Source organism: Oncorhynchus keta, chromosome 9 (genome assembly GCF_023373465.1).
Source record: "Oncorhynchus keta strain PuntledgeMale-10-30-2019 chromosome 9, Oket_V2, whole genome shotgun sequence".
Taxonomy (NCBI): Eukaryota; Metazoa; Chordata; class Actinopteri; order Salmoniformes; family Salmonidae; genus Oncorhynchus; species Oncorhynchus keta.
Window position 1 is genome coordinate 45,763,821 of NC_068429.1, and position 27,227 is coordinate 45,791,047.

Sequence of the window (27,227 nt, forward strand, 5' to 3'; positions counted from 1 at the left end):
CCTCGCATAGAAAGGTTGGATGGAAATCTGGTGATGCACAACCGAGTTTTGAAATTTGACATGGTGATTTCTACTATTCTAACTCTCAACAGTTTTTTTTTTTTTAAATAATCCAAGGTTCGGACATCGGTGTTCTCATAATGTATCAACATCATAATGCCCTTGGTTAAACAGGATAACTTACTAACTGAATACAGAATGTTGAATGATATAAACGGTTGAATGAGTTTAGATTTTTGAAAGACTATTGTTACACCAAAATGAGCGTCTCTTCCAGTTAATAAAGAGAGTAAGGGGAGTACTATTTGTAGTGAATGTGTTCGAAAATATACAGTCCCGGTGAGATATAAAAGTAAACAGATAATAAATAGATAACGAATAAACCACACATTACCTTGAGTTTACTAATACTTAGGTAATAATTAATTCAATTGAAGACAATATAGTGTGGTGCTTGATTTCATTATCAGCTATACGTTGTATGACTCTATAAAATAAAACAATTCATGATTGTGTATGAAGAGCCAGACTTACATTGCCCATTGGTGTGGTCTCAATGTTGGAAAGTCAAAAAGGTTCATGCCCAATTACCCTCTGGTACTTCAGGGCACAGCTTCATTCTTTTAGTGATCACTGGGTTGCTCCAGCAGGTTAGAGGCCTACCTCCTTCTCCTTCACTCTGAGATGTGGAGTCTTCTCTGTGGGTCTGACCTGACTTAGCCTACGCCCTCAGACACTTCATGGCCTAGCATTAATATAAGCAACTGCTTTGAGGTTTACCCATGTCACAACCTCTGCCGAAGTCGATCCCTCTCCTTGTTCGGGCGGCGTTCGGCGGTCGACGTCACCGGTCTTTTAGCCATCGCCAATCCACTTTTCATTTTCCATTTGTTTTGTCTTTGTTTTCTACAGACCTGGTTTCTATTCCCCAATTACATGTTAATTTGTTAACCCTCTGTTTCCCACATGTTAGTGTGCGTGTTTATTGATTGTTCATGGCGGTACTTGTCGGCTGGTTATGTTTGTCGGGTTATGTATTTATGCCCGTTATTTTCGAGTGACCGGTATTTCTCCGCACTTTGAGTATTGTCTGTATACTGGTGCTGTCGTGGAATTAAATACCTTGAACACTCATTTCTGCTCCCCTGCGCCTGATTCACTGCACCAGTTAACCACCGCCTGACAGAAACACACACCACGAAATGGAATCAGCAGGAGCAGGTGCCCCGGTTTTAGGGGTTAAGGAGCGCGTCCAGCAGCAGGCTGCCATGTTACAGCATCTCGGCACCGCCATGGATCGCGTCCTGCAAACTATGGATCGTTGGGAGAGAAGAGGAGTTCCTCCAGCGCCTCCACCAGCACCACCACTCACCCCTCCTTAACCCAGTCCCGGTTGGATTCGGCTCGCTCTTCCGAGGGGGTATTATGGGACGGCTACCGGATGTCAGGGGTTCCTACTCCAGCTGGAGCTCTACCTGGAAACCGTCCACCCGGCTCCTTCGGGCCCTGAGAGCGTGTCCGCCCTTGTCTCCTGTCTCTCAGGGAAAACTCTGGAGTGGGCCAACGCCATATGGGGGGAAGGAGAAGCGGTGCTGGACTAATTCGAGGAGTTCACCCGCCGCTTCTGGGCAGTATTCGACCACCCACCTGAGGGTAGAGCGTCTCGTCCACCTGAGGCAGGGGACGAGGAGCACACAGGAGTTCGCATTGGACTTTCGGACCCTGGCCGACCTGCGCGATGTGGAGCGACAGGGCCCTGATCGATCACTACCATTGTAGTTCGCGCGAGGATGTCCGATGGGAGTTGGCCTGCAGGGACACCAACCCTACTTGGGCTCACAGATACTACAACAGCCCTATGCCTTACTTTGTGAGACTGCTTAACTGTAATATTATATACTACATCTCTTATCATTTTTTTTATTTGGACACAACATCTGGTGAACACTACGGTTAACATTACAAAAACATTTTCTCTCCCTAGAATTGTTAGCTGGTAGAATCAAATCAAATCAAATGTTATTTGTCACATACACATGGTTAGCCAATGTTAATGCGAGTGTAGCGAAATGCTTGTGCTTCGAGTTCCGACCATGCATTAATATCTAACAAGGAATCTAACAATTTCACAACTACCTTATACACACAAGTGTAAAGGAATTAATAAGAATATGCACATAAAAATATATGGATGAGTGATGGCCGAACGGCATAGGCAAGATGCAGTAGATGGTATAAAGTACAGAATATACATATGAGGTGAGTAGTGCAGGGTATGTTAACATTATATAAAGTGGCTAGTGATACATTTATTACATCCAATTTTTAATTATTAAAGTGGCTAGAGATTTGAGTCAGTATGTTGGCAGTAGCCACTCAATGTTAGTGATGGCTGTTTAACAGTCTGATAGCCTTGAGATAGAAGCTGTTTTTCAGTCTCTCGGTCCCAGCTTTGATGCACCTGTAATGACCTGGCCTTCTGGATGATAGCGGGGTGAACAAGCAGTGGCTTGGTTGGTTGTTGTCCTTGATGATCTTTTTGGCCTTCCTGTGACATCGGGTGGTGTAGGTGTCCTGGACTGCAGGTAGTTTGCCCCCGGTGAAGCGTGCAGACTTCACTACCCTCTGGAGAGCCTTACAGTTGTGGGCAGAGCATTTGCTGTACCAGGCGGTGATACAGCCCGACGGGATGCTCTATATTGTGCATCTGTAAAAGCCAAATTTCTTCAGCCTCCTGAGGTTGAAGAGGCGCTGCTGTGCCTTCTTCACCATACTGTCTGTGTGGGTGGACCATTTCAGTTTGTCCGTGATGTGTATGCTGAGGAACTTACAATTTTACACCTTATCCACTACTGTCCCGTCGATGTGGATAGGGGGATGCTCCCTCTGCTGTTTCCTGAAGTCCACGATGATCTCCTTTGTTTTGTTGACATTGAGTGTGAGGTTATTTTCCTGACAGCTCACTCCGAGGGCCCTCACCTCCTCCCCTGTAGACTGTCTTGTCGCTGTTGTTTATCAAGCCTACCACTGGAGTGTCTTCTGCAAACTTGATGATTGAGTTGGAGGCGTGCATGGCCACGCAGTCATGGGTGAACAGGGAGTACAAGAGAGGGCTGAGAACGCACCCTTGTGGGGCCCCAGTGTTGAGGATCAGCGGGGTGGAAATGTTGTTTCCTAACCTCACCACCTGGGGGGAGCCCGTCAGGAAGTATAGGACCCAGTCGCACAGGGCGGGGTTGAGACCCAGGTTCTCGAGCTTAAAGACAAGTTTGGAGGGTACTATGGTGTTAAATGCTGAGCACAACATTCTTACATACGTATTCCTCTTGTCCAGATGGGTTAGGGCAGTGTGCAGTGTGATGCGATTGCGTCGTCTGTGGACCTATTGGGGTGGTAAGCAAATTGGAGTGGGTCTAGGGTTTCAGGTAGGGTGGAGGTGATATGGTCCTTGACTAGTCTCTCAAAGCACTTCATGATGACGGAAGTGAGTGCTATGGGGCGGTAGTCGTTTAGCTCAGTTACCTTAGCTTTCTTGGGAACAGGAACAATGGTGGCCCTCTTGAAGCATGTGGGAACAGCAGACTGGGATAAGAATTGATTGAATATGTCTGTAAACACACCAGCCAGCTGGTCTGTGCATGCTCTGAGGATGCGGCTAAGGATGCCGTCTGGGCCGGCATCCTTGCGAGGGTTAACACGTTTAACACCATCTACTGTATGCTGCTCTGTACCAACACTCATATATCCTTATGTACATATTCTTTATCCCCTTACACTGTGTATAAGACAGTAGTTTTGGAATTGTTAGTTAGATTACTTGTTGGTTATCACTGCATTGTCGGAACTAGAAGCACAAGCATTTCGCTACACTCGCATTAACATCTGCTAACCATGTGTATGTGACAAATAAAATTTGATTTGATTTGATGTACTGCTACCAATGAATGAATGAATAATTGGATGGATGGATGGATGGATGGATGGATGGATGGATGGATGGATGATAACTACATTTCTCAGGTCTCGTGCACGTCACACTCGCATCACGAGTTTGCGTATGCCTAATCGTCTTTTTGTGTAAAGGTTTGTTTATGGTTAGCGCTGAAAAGGCAAAAGCGTAATGGTGGTGGACAGCCTCTGATGACAACTAATGGCAGAAGTGGATTTGTTGTTTGAGTCTTATGGAGCGTTCAGTAAAGTTGGTGGAAGTGAGTTGAAGACTGACTGGAAAATTGAGAAAAAGAGATAAAGTTGCAAATAAAGTTGAGGCTCGGTCTAATCCCTCTGGGAAATAACTGGTTGCATCAACGTTGTCTCCACGTCATTTGAACAAAAAAGTTCAATGTGATGACGTTGAATCAACATAGAAACTGATTGGATTTGCAAAAAGTCAGCAAAGTAAGGGAATTTAGTCTTATTTTCACCCAATTTATAACCTGAATCCAGTCACATCGTACTTTTTTTTAGGGGGGGGTTCACTTTGAATTAACTTTATATGGCAATTTACCCAAATGTAAATCAAAACTAGACATTGAAAGGACATCTTTGCCCAGGGCTATGTTGCCTAATTCCTTGTTAGAGTTCGATTCATCGATAAGGATGCATTTTTGTGAGACCCAATTGCTGTTGCACAGATGGTGGAGGACGCACTTGGGTTAGGTGGAGGACGCACTTGGGTTAGGTGGAGGACGCACTGGGGTTGAGTCGGCCAGCATTACCAGGAATGTTATGGTGTTGATTTATTTTTTCATAAGCAATCTTGAAGCATGGAATCCGATTCATTGTGGCTGGGGAAATTATGTGAGTATGAAGTGGAAAGCTTTGACTTTCTGAGCAGGGAATCGGCAAAAAGGTGTCATCTCTGGCGTCTCGGTGGAAATTGAGGCTCAATGTCATAATCACCATGTACCAGGTCCGGGGGTAGTGGAGGCACGTCCCTTGAACTTTATGGTGGATGGAAGGAAGAAGGAAAACCTACCCGTGTTATTGCTATTTGATGAAGAGTTTATCCCGAAACATGAAAAGCTGGGGTATATGAGATACGCAGTGAACGCTTTTTCGTTCCGTTGCAACGTCGTAATTACAAAAAGTTTGGCGATGTGGCAGGTGGGTGCAGACGGAATAAATACGTTGTTGAAGAGTTAGTGGATACACGATGATGCACTTGTGGTGGGAACCATGTTCCCGAGTTTAGGATGGCCCTGTAAGGGTAAAGGAGGTCGAAATAGCAAGAATCAGGGCTGTCCAGCAGGTCTCATATGTAGAGGCAGTGCAATTTGGGGTGGCAGGTAGCCTAGTGGTTTGAGCGTTGGGCCAGTAACCGAAAGGTTCCTGGATTGAGTCCCAGAGCGGTCAAGGCAGCCCCTGAACAAGGCAGTTAACCCACAGTTCCCTGGTAGGCCAACATTTTGCAGGGAATACGGTCTGAAGATGATCTTCCAAGTTAGACCCCAGAGCCTGTAGGGATCTGCGTATGCATTTTAATCTGAATAAAGGAGTACATAGATTTTTTTTGTGTATGTTCGATTTTGTTCCTCACCCTTTCCGTATTTCCCCGTGCTTTTTCTGCGTTAAAGTTCCCCAGTTTTCACCCCACACAGTAGGTGGCGGCATAATACCAGAGCAGCAACCTATGACGAGCTAGCGAAAATAGCATCAAATCTAACTACACCTTCGGAAAGAGTACGGGGTGAAACAAGTTAAGAAACCTAAGATAAATTGCTCGCCGCCAAAATGCAGATAACATTAAAAACTCTCCAACAGCAGACATTTAAAATCGACATAGACGCAGAGGAGACGGTGAGTTGAAACATGCATTTGTTGAAGGGGTGGACTTTGTCTAACTTACCGTTGCGTTGGCTAACAAGCTAAGCTAACTTGCATTCTTAGCTAGTTTGACATGGCTGGCTAACGTTAGCAAAGCAACTTCAACATGTTTAAGTCCCCAGTCAAGTAACTAGATAACGTTGGTAAGTTTCTTAACAAAGTAGGTTGTTCGTTACTGCAAATACACCCATTGTGATTTTATGTTGGCAAAAACTGGTAATGGTAGTGTACGCGGTAGCTGACTAATGCTAGCATTAGCTGGTAAGTGTTGGTAGTTCGCTATCTAATTGTCTCAAGTGTCTCAACCTCAACTAATTGTTAGCTAACTAGCAATGGCGAATTCAATAACTTTTGCCATGGATAGCCACAATGTGCTCTAACGATATATATTTATTCAAAACGACAACTTTCGAGTTTAGCGTAGTTAGCTAGCTCCCTAACGTTAGCTAGCTAGCTATGTATTCTAACGTTAGCAAGCTAGCTAAACAGCTGCTGCATCACGTGTCTTATGAAGCAGTTGGATAGTTTATTAGCTAACCTAGCTAAATGTTGATAATCCAAATAATCGATCCGTTACTGTAGCGATCTAACTTCGTTTGACACCCCTGAAGCTAGCTAGATACTGTCGGAATTTGGTTGTTATTAGCGAGGCGAATATTAGCTAACGTTAGCGGACGTCGTTATCTAACGTTAGTGCAGAGACCTCTCCTCAGCCCGAGTCATTGACAGTGGCCTTATTGGCGTGACCGAGAATTTGTCAATCATAAACTGTATTTATTTTAGGCAGTGTGTAGTTAGTTGCCAAGTATTAGTATTATAAGACCTCTCTCAGAGAACTCGGGCACCAGACTTTGAATTGTTTAATTGGTTTCATAGCTATCTCTTTTAGCCTAATCATCAGCCATTTAACCTGTAAACTGAGACATATCATATGCTTCTGGCAATGGACTTCGTTCTCTTTATGATTTGTCTGTCGTCTTTCTCTTTACAGGTAAAAACCTTAAAGGAAAAAATTGAGAATGAGAAGGGAAAAGATGGTTTTCCTGTTGCTGGACAAAAGTTGATATATGCAGGTACAGTTTCAGTCTTGTATTCCCCTGCTCTCTCTTGTCTGACAGTTTGATGAGGACGGATAGAAATGCATAGGTCGTTGCGCTGTCACAATATAATTACATGTCTGTTGGCTTGTCCTGTGGCATCTCAATGTTTTCATGTAATTATGTTACGGGAATGCAGATTGCAGCAATAGTGTTCAATCTGTGTATGTGGCATGGTAATGTTTCTTCACCACTATGAATTATAGGTGATGGGGATGGGTTTCTGGCAATTTCAATGGCAAAGAATGTCAGGGTTATTGTGGAATTGTCGGTTGATAAATTAATATCTTCATGTTTGTTGCTTGAAGGGAAAATCCTAAATGATGACACAGCCCTCAAGGAGTATAAGATTGATGAGAAGAACTTTGTGGTCGTCATGGTGGCAAAGGTAAGGGATTAGAAACGTTGCGATTTGTCCATGAAATTACATGCCTTTCATTGGGGTGGAGACCTGAATACATAACATACGCTTCACTATTTTCAAATCCATCATAAACATGCTACACACACACACAGTGACAACCACTGATAGTGGCAGATGGACTTAATTAACTTTCCATGTCATTGGACGTGTGTGTAGCTTGTGTGTGTGTTCACCTTGAAGCAATATTTTCCCAGACCTGTCACATGCACCTCAATATCACTAAGAAGACAGGCAGAATGCAGATTAAATCCCACTGTGCGGAGTGGATTGCAATCTGTTACATCTCCGCTCCCTATACTCACAGGTGTAGCAACAGTTCATGTAATGGAGTTTCTCACCGCAGAGCTACAATATGTGCTTTCTGCACAGTTTGAATGTCTATAATAGAGGTCGACTGATTATGATTTTTCAACACCGATACCGATTTATTGGAGGACCAAAAAAAAGAAGAAATTACACCATTTCACCTGGTTAATATTGCCTGCTAACCTGGATTTATTTTAGCTAAATATGCAGGTTTAAAAATATATACTTCTGTGTATTGATTTTAAGAAAGGCATTGGTGTTTATGGTTAGGTACAGTCGTCCTACGGTTGTGCTTTTTTCGCAGATGCGCTTTTGTTAAATCATCCCACAGCGTCGCATCGATTATATGCAACGCAGGACATGCTAGATAAACTAGTTATATCCTCAACCGTGTTTAGTTATAACTAGTGATTATGATTGATTGTTTTTTATAAGATACGTTTAATGCTAGCTAGCAACTTACCTTAGCTTCTACTGCATTCGCATAACAGGCAGTCTCCTTGTGGAGTGTAACGAGAGGCAGGTGGTTATAGCGTTGGACTAGGTAACTGTAAGTTTGCAAGATTGGATACCCGAGCTGACATGGTGAAAATCGGTCGTTCTGCCCCTGAACAAGGCAGTTAACCCACCGGTTCCTAGGCCATCATTGAAAATAGGAATGTGTTATTAACTGAGTTGCCTAGTTAAATAAAGGTATAAAAAAACATCTAAATAAAACAATATGTAAAAATCTGCAAAATCGGCGCCCAAAAATACAGATTTCCGATTGTTATGAAAACTTGAAATCGGCCCTAATTAATCGGTCGACCTCTAGTCTATAGTGATAATTGGCAAGAGGCTGTGGCCTTGAGATTCCTGTTTGTTGGTGTATGGAATAGTGGTATATTTAATATTTTTAAAGCTGCATTATGTTATTCTTTTTATATTTTCTTTGTTCAAAAGCTCCAAGTCGGTAGTGGTCATCCAGTGTGATTCAACAGTAACAATATTGTGCCTCCAGCCTACCTGAACCGCTTGTATTCAATTTCTCTGTCAGGTTGGTTTTTCCCGACAGATTTAGTGTTGTGCGTAATGAATGACGAGTTTCCACCACAAGTTCATTGACTCAGACTGAGACAGGTGGAAAAGCTAAATAGCGTCATCTCGTCTCCTTCTCAAAACCCATTGGATGAAAAAGCCAGAGGTCCCGCCCCTCTGACCTTCTCCACCAATGGGTTTTGAGAAGGAGACGACAACACAAGGAGGAGTAAGCTATTGAGAGAATCTGACATCTGTCCCTATAACCCAAAGTAACATGGAACTTTGGAGAGCCAGCAGGGAAAACAAAAAGAGCCCGGGCCAAGATGAGAGTGAACCTCGGATTTGTGCTTACAAACTGGAGAGGGCTAGCTCCACTGCTAAGGGATTCAAAACCGACCAATATATTTTTCTGCTGAAACTGTAAGACATAGTTAGCTTGCTAATATATAATTCTAGATATAAAGTAATATATCGCTTTAGCTATTTAGTTGTAAATGTGTATGCAAGTGTTATAGCTACCATGGAGTACTTGTTTTCAAGCCACATTGGCAGCTAGCTAGTTTGACTAGCTACGTTGTTTGCTAGTTGATTGCGCCATTGGTTTGTTTCATTTGTATAAACTGTTGCTTTACTATTTAGTTGTAATAAGCTATGACTATTCCTTTGACCTTGTGTTATTTCTGATGTCAGTGGTCTGAAAGCCACCCATCTGATTAGCTAGCTAGCTTCTTCACACTACTGTACTGGCACGGAATAGCCATGATCATTATTTGACAACAAAGCTCTAGATAGAAAATATTGTCAAACCAACATTTTGATGCATTTTCAGTTATGAAAGGGATCAATCGACATCAACGCCTACCAAAAGTTGTCTTTCCAGCGCCATCATTGTTGATTATTCCCGCAGACTCAGATCAGTAAGCAAAAACTTTAGCAAGGACAACAGTATTTCCCCTAGCTGGCCAAGATTTGACCTAATAATACAGTGGACATCTTCTAGTGGTGGGTATCTAGGTGTTGGGACTGCTTTTGGGACAGCTTGATGTAGGCCCTAACAGTTTATGGTCACCGTTATAGTGCAATTAATGTATTGTTTAGTGTTGTGGCATTGCTGGCATGCATCAAAAACCTACAGTTCATATAAGGAAATCAGTCAATTGAAATAAATTCATTAGAACCTAATCTATGGATTCCACACCTCTGGGAATACAGTTATGCATCTGTTGGTCACATACAGTTCCTTCGGAAAGTATTCGGATCCCATGACGTTTTCCACATTTTGTTACGTTATAGCCTTATTCTTAAATGAATAAATAGTAATCCTCAGTAATACCCCATAGTGAGAAAGCAGAAAAATTGGTTTTTAATTTTTAGCAAATGTATTAAAAATAAATACCTTATTTACATAAGTATTCAGACCCTTTGCTATGAGACTCGGAATTGAGCTCAGGTACCTCCTGTTTCCATTGATCATCCTTTAGATGTTTCTAAAACTTTATTGGAGTCCACCTGTGGTAAATTCAAATGATTGGGCTTGATTTGGAAAGGCACACAACTGTCTGTTAAAAGCACAACAGCACGCCTGGAGTTAGCCAAAAGGCACCTAAAGAACTCTGACCATGAGAAATTAGATTATCTGGTGTGTTAAAACCAAGATTGAACTCTTTGGCCTAAATGCCAAGCGTCTGGAGGAAACTGGCACCATCCCTTACGGTGAAGTATGGTGGTGGCAGCATCATGCTTTGGGGATGTTTTTCAGCAGAGCGCTCAGGACCTCAGACTGGGGCAAAGGTTCACCTTCCAAGAGGACAATAACCCTAAGCACACAGTCAAGACAACACAGCTGTGGCTTCAGGACAAGTCTCTGAATGTCCTTGAGTGGCCCAGCTAGAGCCCGGACTTGAACCCTATAGAACATTTTTGGAGAGACCTGAGAATGGCTGTGCAGCGATGCTTCCCATCCAACCTGACAGAGATTCAGAGGATCTGCAGAGAAGAATGGGAGAAACTCCCCAAATACAGGTGTGCCAGGCTTGTACCATTATACCCAAAATAACTCAAGGCTGTAGTCGCTGCCAAAGGTGCTTAAACAAAGTACCGTGTAAAGGGTCTGAATACTTATGTAAATGTCATATTTCAGTTTTAATTTTTTATAAATTAGCAAAAAGGTCAACCTGTTCTTGCTTTGTCATTATGGGGTGTGTGTGTGTGTGTGTGTGTGTGTGTGTGTGTGTGTGTGTGTGTGTGTGTGTCGATATGTATTGATGAGGGAACTTTACGTTTTTTAAATCAATTGTAGAGTAAAGCTGTAACCTAACGAAAATGTGGAAAAAGTCAAGTGGTCTGAAAACATTCTAAAGGCACTGTATGCCTTAACATGTAGGGGCGTGGATAAAAAAAAAGTCAGTGTCTGGTGTGACCACCATTTGCCTCATGCGGTGTGACACATCTCCTTCACATAAAGTTGATCAGGCTGTTTGATTGTGGCCTGTGGAATGTTCTCACTCTTCAATGGCTGTGCGAAGTTTCTGGATATTGGCGGGAACTGGAACACGCTGTCGTACATGTTCATCCAGAGCATCCCAAACCTGCTCAATGGGTGACGTGTCTGAGTATGCAGGCCATGGAACTGGGACATTTTCTGCTACCAGAAATTGTGTACAGGTCCTTGCTACATGGGGCCGTGCATTATCATGAGGTGATTGGGGTGGATGAATGGCACGACAATGGGCCTCAGGTTCTCATGACTGTATCTCTGTGCATTCAAATTGCCAAAGATTAAAATGCAATTGTGTTTGTTGTCCGTACAAAGAAATACATTGAAGCATTTGCGAGCGCGACACCCTAGGCTGGTAGGGAGTGAGGGACATTAAGTGCTTTTTTGTATTAAATCATTAGTCTATAAATTGCGCTTGTAGGCTATGACTTAGAATTAAATACAAATTAAACAAAAAATGCCTTATTAGGCTCAATCTAGAGTGCCTTTTTGAATTCATTTTTAGAAGCATGAGTTTGGCCAGTCTATGGCTTCAGGCTCATGAGGTGGTGCCTGGAGAGCAGGGCAGCAGTGGAGAATGTCCTCTCCGTGCTTGCAGAGCCACTGGGGATGCTAAACACACTTTTGGCCACTCTTGTCACTCAGGGCAGGGATGCATTTTATTATTATAAAATAAATCTATAGGTAGGTTAAGGTTTTTAGGCAAAATAACCCAATTAAAATGGAAAACTCCTTAAGTTGGAATATGCGCAATATTGACAATTTAGCTACCTATCTCGTTCCTTTCTTTTAGCATGTAGTAAGTAGACCATCATGCTTTCGGGAGACTGGCCTTTTCAGATTCCACTGATTCTTTAGTTGTGGACGTTACATCACCGCACTCCCACTCTTGGTCATCTTTTTAAGTCACCTTGATTTTTGCACTTGTGTGTCTTCAGTTTCTTTAAGAAAATAAACTACAAATGCGTGTGGGGCTTAGCATGCCATGAGCTCATGAAGTGCGCTATTTGAGGGGTCGAGAAGGCCTACCCTCCAGCCTTTAGGAGTCTCGCTCGGCGCTCCAGTCAAATTGGGCACGTTCTGCTTCTCACTCCTCTCACCTACTCTGACTCGTACCATCTAACCGCTAGTAGCCTTGAAACACAGCACTTATTAGCAGTTCAGCACATCAGCATTTCTCACACTGTTACACAAAATCAAGATAAACCTTTAGCATCGTAGACATTGAATGTCTGTAACCAAACTGATACAAACTCTGTTGGCAGATTGTAGTTCTATCTAGCCACATGCTAACCAGATTGATACTAATAGCAGCAGTAAATTCAGATAATGGCTAACAAACATTGTTCTACCATCAATTTTCCATCCCCGGGACTGCCACGCAGAAGAAATATCAGCCTGTACGAGATTGAACTTACCTCGACTTTCTAGAGTTTTGTCCGCTAAAACCTATCAACGTTTCCCTTACTGTGGGAATTGTGATCGAATCAACGTAATATTAACCACTTTCAATGCAATGTAACAAAACAAACTATGCAAGACTTAGTTTTGCAGACTAACTATGCAAGAGATTTTGTTGGATGCAGAAAGCATCGGAGTAGGATTCTATTGCATTGACAGGCACCACTCAAGCCCATACTCTACACAGACTGGTGCACCATACCCAATCAGCGCTACAGTAGGCCTACAGTACCAGTCAAAAGTTTGGACACACATACTTATTTAAGGGTTTTTATTTTTTGGTATTTTCTACATTGTAGAATAATAGTGAAGATATCAAAACTATGAAATAACACACATGGAATCATGTAGTACCAAAAAGGTGTTAAACGAATCAAAATATATTTGAGATTCTTCAAAGTAACCAGCCTTTGCCTTGATGAGCTTTGCACACTCTTGGCATTGTCTCAACCAGCTTCATGAAGTAGTCACCTGGAATGCATTTCAATTGACAGGTGTCCCTTGAGTTAATTTATGGACGTTCTTTCCTTTTTAATGTGTTTGAGCCATTCAGTTGTGTTGCAACAAGGTAGGGGCGGTATACAGAAGATAGCCCTATTTGGTAAAAGACCAAGTCCATATTATGGCAAGAAAAGCTCAAATAAGCAAAGAGAAATGATAGTATCATTCTTTAAATACATGGTCAGTCAATAACAAAAATGTCAAGAACTTTGAAAGTTTCTTCAAGTGCAGTTGCAAAAACCATCAAGCACTGATAACTGGCTTTCATGAGGACCGCCACAGGAAAGGAAGACCCAGAGTTACCTCTGCTGCAGAGGATAAGTTAATTAGTTAACTGCACCTCAGATTCCAGCCAAATAAATGCTTCACAGAGTTCAAGTAACAGACACATCTCAACATCAACTGTTCAGAGGAGACTGCGTGAATCAGGCCTTCATGGTCAAATTGCTGCAAAGAAACCACTAAAGGAGGAAACCAATAAGAAGAGACTTGGTTGGGCCAAGAAACACGAGCAATGGACGTTAGGCCGATGGAAATTTGTCATTTGGTCTGATGAGTCCAAATTTGAGATTTTGGGTTCCAACCGCCGTGTCTTTGTGAGACGCAGAGTCGGTGAACGGATGATCTCCATGTGGTTCCCACCGTGAAGCATGGAGGAGAGGGTGTATTGGTGCTTTGCTGGTGACCCTGTCTGATTTATTTTGAATTCAAGGCACATTCTGCAACTATGCGCCATCCCATCTGGTTTGCGCTTAGTCCCACTATCATTTGCTTTTCAACAGGACAATGACCCAACACACCTTCAGGCTGTGTAAGGGCTATTTGACCAATATATTGAGTGCCCAGATCATTTGTAGTCAACTATGTGGGAGTGATTGCTTCCGACAAAGAGCACCAAACGTGTTAATTTTAGACATCTTTGAAAGTGAGTCAGGTAAAGAGCTTTTCTTTGTCTTAAAGGGGCAGTGTATTTTGAGACGGGCTTGAATAAGCTAAGTAGTCAATAGGCATTTTCAGTCACCTGGTCTGAAGGACAAATGGATAAACGGGTCAATGTCAATCCCTGCATGTTTTTAATAAAAGTAATGGAATGTAGGCCTACATTGAACACCACACTGGCTGCTACTGTAGGCTGAACAATAACGGCTATTTCCAAGATATGTCTTCTTCAGGTTGATGATGTAGACTCCATCACTCTTTCTCTTGTATGTGTAGTGCTCCATCTGGAAGTCCAGATGGAGCACCACTCTGGTAGACCTACATTATGATCAAAGAGCCACAGTTTTAAGTGGTCAAGTAAGCTACTAACTTAAAGCGAGTACTGCCTCTGTGTTCACAGTAAACGTGCGCCGGAAGTTACAATTTTCAGTGTTCCAGTTTGTGCTCAGCAGACCTGAAATGTGCTTGGTGAGGGAAAAAATGAAGGGAACTTTGGCTACCATTGATATCCTGCAAGTTATATTGGCCAAAAAGCTCAGGCAGTTGAACAAAAATAAGGACCTTGAAAATTAACAATGTCATCCGATTATGATATTTGACCATTCATTTCTGGAGTATTCATGGAGTATTCTGTTGATTTTAGTTATTGTATCTGTGTGAGTTGGCCATTTTGTTTTGCATGGCCCGGTGCACTTAGATAGCTGACTTTTTTATTATCTACCAAAAACATAACATGACAACTCTTAGGGCCCTTTAGTACCTTAGCCGATTTTCACATCCATCACTGAAGCCACCCGCCATGTCGCTGTAACACCGATGGTGTCAGTGGACTTGGAGCCTACATTGACTGTGGGCACAGAACCGGTTTCAGCTTCATGGCGAATACACTCTTCCAGTGTAATCGTTCGGGACAACGTGAGGCCCTCATATGACTGAAGCACGAGGGGTTCCCCTGACCCAGTAAGACTTTCTTCCCCTCTTGACCAAACATGCATGCCGGTAAACAGTGCGTTGCCGCCACCAGCAGGCCGTTCCTCTCTGAATGTCAAAGCCACAGTGTATTGTTGGTATATTACTTTTTGATGTATTTTTGCAACTCTTTTTTTTCAAATCAACATTTGCATAAATAACTTTTAAAAATGTTTTTGATTATCATCAATCCACGATGTTAGGTTTGTGGAAATATATTGTGCAACCTGTTCTTTTAAATCTTCAGATGGAAACATTTTACTTATCAAAATGAGCAGCCTGGGAGTTAAGGGGCAATTCTGCCACTTTTCAGCCTCGTATTCAGCTCCGCACCAAACTAGTGTCTACAAATGTGAAAATGGAGCCTTTCTATGATCTGTGGATAAAGATATATTAAAAAAAGGTCCAAAAAAATGTTTCTCTTGTGATATCACAGGGTAGGATTAAAGTATTAAACTGTGATTTTTCAAAACCTAAAACGCGTTTCTAGCCAGAGGATATTTCGAAGTGCTCCCCACTGCAAATCTGTTATATGTTTTGATGTCATCGGGTAGAACTTTCTTACTATATTTTTCTACAATGTTGAAATGTGCCGTTTTCACATGTAGAGACTGGAATTGTGCTGGAGATCATTTTCATTAGTTCGTGATGGAATTTCCTTTTTAAGATGGCTTGCTATTTTTTTGCTACCTCACAAAGTGATAGTGGCCTAAAATGGTAATTATTACTGCCAATCGGTATTCAATGAGTCCATGTCTGTAGCCTAAATCAGATCACAGGCTTCTTACCTGACAAGCCATGTTGCTAAAATAATTTGTACTCTATCACCTATAGGCCTATGTTTTTAAGTAAAATATGCTGTTGAGGCCAACCTTGAGCACTGGACATTCCCCTTTTTCTCTATGTAGCCTAAAGCAGCCCCAGCAGCTGCCCAGCCTTCCAGTGCTACCACGACCACCACCTCCAGCACTACAGTCCCCACAGTACCCGCTGCTGCCTTGTCAGGCTCAGATAACCCACCCGAGGGGGGCAAACCAGAGGACAAACCAGCTGAGGAGAGGCCCTCCAACACCTCAGCCCCAGCATCAACTCCAACCAGGTAGGGCTAGGTCGGCAGTCAATGGCTCTCAAATTGCAAACCTATTCCGTATACACAGTGTACAAAACGAATTAAATCTTTCCATGAGACCGTCCCGGTGAAAGCTATGATCCCATATTGATGTCACTGGTTAAATCCACTTGAATCATTGTAGATCAAGGGGAGGAGACATGTTAAATAATTATTTTTAAGCATTGACTCAATTGAGACATGGAGTGTGCATGTGTGCCATTGATGGTGAATAGGCAAGACAAAAGATTGAAGTGCCTTTCAACGGGTAGTAAGTGCCTGGTGTTTGAATGTGTCAAGAACTGCAACGCAGCTTGGTTTTTCATGCTCAATTTTCTGTGTGTGTCAAGAATGGTCCACCAACAAAAGGACATCCAGCCAACACAATTGTGGGAAGCATTTGAGTCAAAAGCGTCCCTGTGGATCGCTTTCGACACCTTGCCCAGACAAATTGAGGCAGCCTTACTGCCATTAGGTACCGAGATGAGATCCTCAGGGGGTGCAAGTGAATATTGAGAAGGTGTCCCTAATGTTTTGTTCACAGGCCCTGGTCTTGTTCCCTATATAGTTCACTGCCTGACCAGAGCCCTATTGCCTATAGTGCACTACCCCCCCCCAAATTATTGAACTACACATAGGAAGTAGGGGGGTACCATTTGGGATGTAGCCACTGTTACATTTGGCCTGGGTCATTAATAGGAAGCTGCTGTTTCCAGGGTCATGTTCGACAGTAGCCACATGCAAAACGTTAACTGAGATTGCATTCTTATTGGAAATGGGGACGTTTTAGATTTTGCTAGTGTCGGTTCTAGTATAATTAATATCTCCTAATGGTTGTATTTTATGAGAACAGATCATGGTAAAATGGAACAGTACTCTCATCAGCTTTATACGCCTTCTCTTTCAGTTCGTCTGGTCTCTTGGCCAATGTGAACATGTTCGAGGAGGCAACTTCTGCTCTAGGTAAATGGTCCTCCTGATATGAGTTAATCCAATTTTGTGAATGGATTATAATCTGAAAACATACTTTCTCTTTTGTAGTTAGGTCTATAGCTATGTCTTAATATTGTCTTTGCTGTAGAAATATATATATATATATATTAGGGCTATTCCTTTCACTTAAACAAAAAAATCTAGCTCTCAATCTGTTTTCATTAGGCTGTTTATCCTAGTGAATGTCATCTGAAGTTTTCAAGAGTCTCCCTGATCAAAATGGCATCTGATTGGTTGGTTGTTCTTCCTGCTCCTTAGTGACAGGCCAATCATATGAGAACATGGTGACCGAGATGATGCTGATGGGCTATGAGAGGGAGCAGGTGGTGGCATCACTCCGAGCCAGCTTCAACAACCCAGACAGAGCTGTGGAGTACCTGCTTACAGTAAGTACCTCCCATCACTCCATCCACTTCTCCAGTCTGACACCCCTTTTTTATTCTGAATGGTTTAGTCTAAAAGTGATATAATATGACAGTGACCACGTTTTCATGCGCACAGTATTCCGGATAGTAGCTCGATAGTAGCTCATATTCCGCTTAAGGTATTATTCGGGATAAGCTGTTTACATGCACCTTTTGATATCCCACTCACGAGTATTATATGAGTTAATATGGGTTAAATGGACTAGTAACTGAAATATGGACACTGACTGTAGGGCTACCTTATGTAGAGTAATATACAGTGCATTCAGAAAGTATTCAGACCCCTTCACTTTACGCATTTTAAGTCACAGCCTTATTCTTAAATGGATTAAATAAATACAAATCTTAATCTAAACACAATACCCCATAATGACAAAGCGAAAACAGGTTTTTGGATGTGTTTATTTTTAATAAATGTTTACAAATATAAAAAAAGATTAGCAAAAGTATTTGGACCCTTTGCTATGAGACTCGAAATTGAGCTCAGGTGCATCCTGTCTCCGTTGATTATCCTTGAGGTGTTTCTACAGCTTGATTAGAGTCCACCTGTGGTAAATTCAATTGATTGAACATGATTTGGAAAGGCACACACCTATCTGTATAAGGTCCCACAGTTGACACTGCATGTCAGAGCAAAAACTGTGAGGTCGAAGGAATTGTCCGTAGAGCTCCGAGACAGGATTGTGTCAGATCTGGGCAAGTGTACCAAAAAATGTCTGTAGCATTGACGGTCCCAAAGAACACCGTGGCCTCCATCATTCTTAAATGAAATAAGTTTGGGACCACCAAGACTCTTCTTGGAGCTGGCGGCAGGCCCATAAAGGACTCTCTGACCATTCTTTGGCCTGAATGCCATGCCTCACGTCTGGAGGAAACCTGGCACCATCCCTAGAGTGAAGCATGGTGGTGGCAGCATCATGCTGTGGGGATGTTTTTCAGAGGAAGGGACTGGGAGACTAGTCAGGATCGAAGGAAAGTTTGCCGGAGAAAAGTACAGAGAGAACCTAATCCACAGTGCTCAGGACCTGGCGGCATCGGTTCACCTTCCAACTGGAGAGACCTGAAAATAGCTGTGCAGTGACGCTCCCCATCCAACCTGACAGAGCTTGAAAGGATCTGCTGAGAAGAATGGGAGAAACTCTCCAAATACAGGTGTGCCGAGCTTGTAGCATTATACCCAAGAAGACTCAAGGCTGTAATTGCTGCCAAAGGTGCTGCAACAAAGTTCTGAGTAAAGGGTCTGAATGTAAATGTGATATTTCAGGTTTTTCTTTTTTCTTTCAGCATGTCTCCCCCGAAAATATGAATGCTACTGTAATGTTGTCTTTGACACTTAAAATAAAATATGCACCCAGACGAACTGAAGTCTTATCTGAAACGTGTTTCATTGTTTTCTCAGCTTTTAATTCCCTTAAAATCAGTCAAACGGATAACTTTTGGACATTTTGCACAGGACCAATCCCTCCACTGTTTTGGAGTTATTGCATTTATTCCTTAGTCTCTAAAATACATTCAGCAGTGTTTAACTAGATTACTAATGCATTCATTCTGTCAATGTAAGACATTATTCTGGTGAGCACTACTTTATTTAGTCTTCTGGGGTAACAATTTATGACAGAATTAAAGCTGCATGTATCTAACGATTGGCTAGTTGACAAACAAATGGCCTACAGAAATAATCATAATAATACGGCCTACAAAGTGTCAGACATTATAAGCAGGAAGTTGTCTAAATTTGGAGTGAAAGTAGCCAGTAGGCTATACGATCCTGTTCGGAGTATCAGCAAAATAGATTATGGAGTTATGGTGGATCGAACTGTGCGGGTAGCCTACTTTTTAAAAATTATTTGTTTGAGAATCAGATAACCTCACATAACACCAATGATATACAAAACTGAGCCTGCGCAGACTGCAAAAATAAATAGTAAATGGGATAAGATGTTTACATGCCACAGATCAGCGTGTCTTTTCCGGGTTTCTCATAACCGGGATACAAGATTTTTCGGGTTATTGTAAACGGGATCTGATGTTTGTCATCACAAATGCATAATACTTGAGTATCCCGAAAAGTAACGGCATATTGGTGTGCATGTTAACGTGGTCATTGACTCAAAATATCTCGTTTTTTTTTTTTTTGTGCTCTTTGACGGTTTTCATCCATGTGTTCCTTCGAGCTGAGATGATGGAGCTAGATTCCTCCACCCTGTCTGGCAGCTCTAATGTATCTCCTGTGGTTGTTCTTCAGGGGATCCCAGCTGGGGAGGAGGGCCATGTGAGTGCTGACCCAGTGGTGCCCCCTGTGGGTGGAGGAACTCCAGCTCTGAACACAGGCAGTATGACCACCCCAGCCAGCACAGGCTCCCTAGCCAGCGCTGCAACAGGAGGTGTGTGTGCCTGCTTCTCCACTATACGCATGCACATGTGTAACAACACTTCTGTATGCAGTGCACACAGAAATAGCATTTGACGGCTTTCTATTATTTTCCTTTGAATAATAAAGAGATGCCCTATGTGCTACACTGTATCAATTGTTCTATGCCATAAACGGTTTGGCATACTGGAGTTTAGAACACTAGTGTGCTGCCTTGTGGAAGAGTGTAGAACTTTGGGAACAAAGAACATACAAAATGGACCTGTAGAAATGGAACATAGAACTGTGTGGATTGGAAATAGAACAGTGCCATTGTCCTTCTATGGTGTGACCTCTTATCCCCTCTCTCCCTCTCCTGTGTTTCCAGCCAACCCTCTGGGGTTCCTGGTTAACCAGCCCCAGTTTCTCCAGATGAGACAGATCATCCAGCAGAACCCCTCTCTGCTCCCTGCCTTACTACAGCAGATAGGGAGGGAGAACCCCCAGCTTCTGCAAGTATGGACAACACACTCACACAAACGCCTCGATTTACAGTCCGTCTCTCCGATATACTCCCGAATCTCTGGCCTGTTTTGATGATAGACAATTATTCCACGATTTTGTAGTTGAACTGGCTACAATGAGCAGTGAACTTGATGGAATTCTAGTCCTTCTGCCAAATACATTTGTCTGAGTCATTTAGCTCCCCAGGCCTCTCATGCATATTGAAGGGATGAGATCAGAGCCTGAAGGCATAGCAGCAGACCCCCTCTGTGATACTGTTGTGTGTCCCAAATGGTACCCTATTCTCTTTATAGTGCATTACTGTTGACTAGAGCCCTATGTGAACTCTGGTCAAAAGTAATGCACTATAAAGTTAATAAGGTGCCATTTGGGAAGCAGAATGTGTTCAGCCTCAAACCAACCTCTGGTCAGCTGTAATTACCTGGGATTTATTCAATGAAATTTTATTCAGTGAAATGTTCATAATGTTGTAGGTATCAAAGGTTCTTGGAACCACTGGCCTGGACTGGTGCGTTGACCAAATCTAAACCATCAGATTCATTTGTAGAGGGGCTGCACTCAATGTTGCTGGTAGAAATGTCATGTGTAGAACTGTGACTAACAGTTGGCTCATATGACACTTACCTGATCTGTACAATGCATTTCTATCTGAACGTTGAGTCTGTTGCTCCTTCCTGAACAAACCCCTGATCACTCTCTCCATGGGTGTTTTCATTATGTACCAAACGGAGGGAAACTGAGTAATGCGAGAAGGGACTACTTGGAATCGGTCTAATAAGAAAGGCCTGTTTTCCGTTGTTTTTCTGTTGTGTGCCCTAATGAACACAATCCTGTTTGTCTGTTTCCCTTTCAGCAAATCAGCAGCCACCAAGAGCAGTTCATCCAGATGCTGAATGAGCCAGCCCAGGAGGGGGGTCAGGGAGGAGGAGGAGGGGGAGTAGGTGGTGGAGGAGGTGTTGGAGTGGGGGTCGGTGGGGAGGCTGGAAGTGGCATGAACTATATTCAGGTCACACCCCAGGAGAAGGAGGCCATTGAGAGGGTAAGAAAGGAGGGAATCTCACAAGCCAAGATGACAGTTGAAAATTCGCTAGTTAGCTAAATAATTTACAGAAATGCTGATTTTTATTTTAATTATTTAAAAAATATATATGATTTAAAAAGAAAGTTAAATAAATCGAGTAAACATAGCGATTCTCTAGAACTTTTGTATTGTTTTTAGCCAATAGTTCTGAAAGTAGCGCTCACGAGCCAAAAGTGGGCACCAAAAAATGGTGTACTACGTCACATACACTGTATACAGTGCATTTGGAAAGTTTTCAGACCCCTTCTGTTTTTCCACATTTTGTTATGTTATACAGCCTTATTGTAAAATTTATTAAATATGTTTTCCCTCAATCTACACACTACCCCATAATGACAAAGGGAAAACAGGTTTAAAAAATAAAAAAAAGCTTTATATTTATTCAACGGAAAAAACGGATACCTTATTTGCATAAGTATTCAGACCCTTTGCTATGAGACTCAATATTGAGCTCGGATGCATCATATTTCCATTGATCATCCTTGAGAAGTTTCTCCAACTTGATTGACCTGTGGTAAATTCAATTGATTGGAGATGATTTGGAAAGGCACACACCTGTCTATAAGGCCCCACGGTTGACCGAGCAAAAACCAAGCCATGAGGTCAAAGGAATTGTGCGTGAAGCTCAGACAGGATTGTGTCGAGGCACGGATCTGGGGAAGGGTACCAACAAATGTTTGCTGGATTGAAGGTCCCCAAGAACACTCCGAACCTCCAACAGGCTCAGGCTTCATCTTCCAACAGGACAACAAACTCTAAGCACACAGCCAATACAACGCAGGAGTGGCTTCGGTAAAAGTCTCTGAATGTCATTGAGTGGCCCAGCCATAGCCTGGACTTGAACCCATTGAACATTTCTGGAGAGACCTGAAAATAGCTGTACGGCGATGCTCCCCATCCAAACTGACAGCGCTTGAAAGGCTCTGCAGGGAAGAATGGGAGAATCTCCTCTAATAAAGGTGTGCGAAGCTTGTAGCTTCATACCAAGAAGTCTCAGGGCTGTAATTGCTACTAAAGGTGCTTCAGCAAAGTACCTAGTAAAGAGCCTGAATAGTTATCTAAATTATTAAAACATTTTATTCATACTTTTACAAACATAAACAAAAAAATGCATTGTGGTTTTGGGGTATTATTAGTAGATGGATGACTGAAGAATCTATTTTAGTATAAAGCTGTAACAAAATGTGGAAAAAGTAGAGGGGTCGGAATACTTTCTGAATGCACTGTATATCAATCTAGAACAGGATTATGTGTTATGGATGCAATTTGAAAGGAATTGATAGACTGCTCGCTTGTGCACAGATTTAATATGATGTTAGCGTGATGGGCTGTTTTTCACTCTTCAGCTGCAATAAAAAAATCTTTACAATTAAATATGGTGACCCCTGAAAGCAAGATGGAGATGGGTGTATTAGGCGTGCATTCAGTCTTTATTACTGTAGCATAGACTACGCAAATGTAGGTCTACTTGTCAGAAAAAAAGTCTATGTGCATCGTGAACTGCGCTCCATAATGAGGTGGGTGATCTGTCACCACCCTGAACGTTGATGATTCATCATGCAGAGGCTGTGAACATTGCATATAATTTAACAGTTCCATTTCACGCCATGCTGTTCATATAAATAATTTTATAAACTGGATGGTTTGAGCCCTGAATGCTGATTGGCTGACCGCCGTGGTATATCAGACTGTATATCAGGGGTATGACAAAACCTGTGGTTTACTGCTCTAAATACGTTGGTAACCAGTTTATAAAAGCAGTAAGGCATCTCGTGGTATATGGCCAATATACCATGGCTACGGGCTGTGTCCTGGCACGCCGCGTTGCGTCGTGCTTAAGAACACCCCTTAACCGTTGGGGTGGCAGGTAGCTTAGTGGTTGGACTAGTAACCGAAAGGTTGTGAGATCGAGTCCCTGAGCTGACAAGGTAAACATCTGTCATTCTGCCCCTGAACAAGGCAGTCAACCCACTGTTCCTAGGCAGTTATTGAAAATAAGAATTTGTTCTTAACGGTCTTGCCAAGTTAAATAAATATACCACACCCCCTCGGGCCTTATTTCTTAATTATAATTTACCGGTTTCTCAGTTATTTATCCCGGGAAAGGGGAGTGGTTTTGTGCGGTAAATCTCGGTATCCGGGTACCCTCCATTCAACCCTAATTGAAATTCATAATGTGCCATGGATTGTGTAAACAACAGTAATTGTTGGATGGTGGGGTTGTGTTTCAAACAAAACTACAAGGGTGCTTGCTCTAATTCCTCAACGGCACAGCTAGGAGAGCAAAAACATTAGTTACTCTATTTTGAGTCATAAAAGTGCATTGAAATTACGTAGGAACTGTGCACACTTTGGAGAGGTGTGTGGCGACATGGAGACACCAGTTAGTCCTCTCACTCAAACCATTGTATTTTTTTCGTCTGCCCACCCTTTCCAAGAATATTCTTATGTTACTGAATGTGTCCAGAGTATTTTCAGATTTGATCAACGAATGCAGTGAAAATTACACTAAATGCAAATTGAACAGTGTCATCAGTGTAACATTTGGATTCAGTCTTGTCAGGTGAACTGTTGTCCTCAGCTTGGGTCAAATGTTCCTATAATCTCAGCTGTTTCCTTTCAGTTGCTACTATGCTTGTGCATAGGTATTTCATATTTCTTTAAAAATCATTTCAATTTAGCCCTACACATATTGGCCAATTCTCACTAGTGTAAAGGGGTTAGCGACGTGTTGATTTCAGACTGCATTGTTTTCAACTGAAGATGCATGAATAAATGCCTATTTATGGGAATAGGAATGTCCTATCAATCCTGTCATCGCTATTCAGGAATGTTGTTTGTCATTTCAATATTGACTCTGTCTGTTTTGTCTTACAGCTAAAAGCCCTAGGATTCCCTGAAGGACTTGTTATACAGGCCTACTTTGCCTGTGAGAAGAATGAGAACTTGGCCGCTAACTTCCTTTTACAACAGAATTTTGACGACGACTAAAAAGGGAGCCATGGTAGTCATTTCGGTCCTTATTTTTTTTCTCTACTTTTTGATTGATCAATATTGGATGAGCATAAATAAAACATGGCCTTCGCATTTTCCCAAATTTTACTACAAATACATGATACATATTTTTTTGTGAAATAAAAGCTGTTACTCTGATCACCTTAATTGAGTAAAAGATACTTGGTTCATCAGATATCACCTGTGTGCTACCCGTTTGTTAATTTTTTTATTTGGCTAAAGACCAACATGATTGTTTCTCATAAGGAAATTAATACTGGTTTAAAAGGTTGATCGCAGAATGTAGTTTTAAGAGGAGTAGTTATACAAGTATGTGATTGGGCCATTTGTTATTGTATATTCATATACATCATTGTTCTTGTTTGATAGTGTTTTTCTTTGTCTCAATTGACCAGTATAGGGATCCCAGTACATAATTAAAACTGCAGTTTTAAATTAAATTTTTAAACAAGCAACATTGTTATTTTTCCATTTTCATATTTTTTGTTAAACTTCCAACAAACTTAAAGTGAATTGCATGAGCTACAGCAGATTTTAAAGTCAACTGTACAAATATGGGAAGTACTGATGTTTCATGCAGCCTGAAAATAGCAAATTATCCTAGTTCTTTCAGACCTCTAAAGGTATGTATATGACTTCTGTAGCTCATAGTAGCCTTGTGTTTACAGTTACTATCCACTTGATTTACTGTCATTTTTACAAAGAAATAAAACGTTTCAACGGAGTAATGCTATTTTGTTTAGTCTTTTAAAGAGGGCGGGTGTAAGCAGCTCTTTTGACCGTTGACTCCATGAATAACACTAGGAAAATAATATTGTTGCTCTTATTTGAAGATCCATTTGTGTCGGAGTCTCTACTACTCTTCCACACGATATAAGTATTTATTTATTCCTTCTTCAATTGTTATGCAGTCATCTGAAAACAACCTACAAAAGGATGCCATTTTAGATTATTGCGATGCACCCATACACCAATGACTTGTACAGTACACCACACCTTCTCAAGCAGACGACTGAGACCAGCAGGGGGCAGCATAGACTGCAACATAAGTCTTGAAAGTTTCTTCCAAACCACTGAGGTGTGTGTTCAACATCAGGGTTGAGGTTGATTTGAATTAAAGCCAATCAATTCAAGAAGGAAGCTAAAATTCCAACTTCACTATTGTAAAATGTTATATTCCTTCTAAATAAGAACCTATTCAAGTTTTACATTTTTATCTTAAATTCAAATCACTCTGAATTGACTGACATTTTTGTCTGACTCAATTACACTTTGTACATTATGAGAAAGTGTGGAGTTTGTCATTGTGCGTCTGTGTATAAGTTTCTAATTTACATTTCTTAACCAACTTTATGACCATTATCTAGTCCTTTGTCTCACTTGTTTGAGATGTTTTATTTATTTCCCTTAAATGAGTAGTTCTCTCCCTGTCTCCACTCATTGAGAAACAGACCCTAAATGTCAGTTGAACATTCGTGTCAACCAGGTTTCCATCCAATCTTTTTATTCAAGTAAAGTAAAATTGTTGACAAAATATGCCAGACAAAGCGGGATCATTTTATCGGTCAAATTTGTTGGTACTACCACTTGGGAAAGCATCCAGTTTATTAGGCTACATATGAAATAGTTATGATCTTCACAGGGTGGTGAAAGTGCACGTTGATGAGCTTGATGCTCCTTTCCAATAAATATTGAGTGTCTTATTCTGGGGACATGATGAATTGGTTGTATAAGTGATGTGAAATGCCTAGCCTCATCTGCTAACTGTTGGCTAGAGCACATTTTGCTATATAAAGCAAATCATTTTGTGACAAAACCATCAGTTGACAATGATGGAAACCCATTTAACTTGTATTTTTTATTTGGTACATGAGATTTTAACTGCAAAATAAATGTTACGTGCATTATGTCATCATGCACAGACTTATCTCCAATTGATGGAAATATCTCTGGGAAAATGTGCATATTGTTTTTATGCAGATTTAGAATATCCGCATGAAAATCTGTCGCCATTTGGATGGAAACCCTAGCATGTCAATGATGTTCTCAAAATTCACCACTATGAATTTTGATTTAGTTCAATTTAAAACGAGGATATGAAACAGATGAAGAATGGGACTGAAGGGACATTTGATTTAAGCAAGGCCAATTTTGACGGGACAGCAACATGATCAATTAAACTCGTAAAATGCAACTGAGCGTTATGAAGGGAGACTTATGTTAAATAAATAAACTAAAATAAAGGGTTATATGAGTATTTCTTAGTCTTCAAGATCAGTGAGTCGAAATTACAATATTAAAGTCAAGGAGAAGTCGCATTAAGAATAAAGGTTGTAAAAACATACTTGGGCAGTTGCCCCTATACAGATCTAGGATCAGCTTTCCCTGATACAAAATTGACCCAGGACCAGTGTCTAGGGGAAACTTCACCCTACTCCCACACATCTAGCCAGTAGCCACCTACAGTACCAGGAAGTTTCCTGTGATCTGATAAGGCCATTTGCTGAGCAGGTACCAGCAGGTTTCTGCGTGATTGTTCCCTAAACATCATGTTAGCTTTCTTCCGTTACATCAGCATGCCTGGGTGACTCATCTCACCGTGTTGCCCTGAAGCGTGATAAACAAGGCCATTGTACTTAATACTTACATTCAAATCTTTCCTGTATTGTTTATGATCATGTCCAAATATA

General features: G+C 41.7%; 1 protein-coding gene across 2 annotated transcripts; it reads left to right on the forward strand.

Annotated features, from left to right (window-relative positions):
• The first annotated feature begins 4,658 nt into the window (after positions 1 to 4,658).
• On the forward strand, positions 4,659 to 25,261 carry LOC118387938 (UV excision repair protein RAD23 homolog B-like). Of its 2 annotated transcripts, none has more exons than XM_035776789.2 (10): positions 4,659 to 4,800; positions 6,818 to 6,899; positions 7,232 to 7,311; positions 15,949 to 16,139; positions 17,056 to 17,111; positions 17,400 to 17,527; positions 19,812 to 19,950; positions 20,305 to 20,432; positions 21,295 to 21,480; positions 24,400 to 25,261. In XM_035776789.2, the coding sequence occupies exons 1-10, from the start codon at positions 4,729 to 4,731 to the stop codon at positions 24,511 to 24,513; spliced, it is 1,176 nt and encodes a 391-aa protein (XP_035632682.1). In that variant the 5' UTR covers positions 4,659 to 4,728; the 3' UTR covers positions 24,514 to 25,261. The 2 variants fall into 2 exon arrangements, with proteins under 2 accessions (XP_035632682.1, XP_035632683.1); XM_035776790.2 differs by lacking the exon at positions 4,659 to 4,800 and adding an exon at positions 5,613 to 5,799.
• The last annotated feature ends 1,966 nt before the right edge of the window (positions 25,262 to 27,227 follow it).

Bases quoted from the DNA above. Each gene is read 5' to 3' on its own strand.
- LOC118387938 (XM_035776789.2), top strand. From the start codon at position 4,729: ATGGTGTTGATTTATTTTTTCATAAGCAATCTTGAAGCATGGAATCCG. The intron at 16,140-17,055 runs GTAGGGCTAGGT...CTTCTCTTTCAG, and splicing joins CCAGCATCAACTCCAACCAG to TTCGTCTGGTCTCTTGGCCA. The intron at 17,112-17,399 runs GTAAATGGTCCT...CCTGCTCCTTAG, and splicing joins GGAGGCAACTTCTGCTCTAG to TGACAGGCCAATCATATGAG.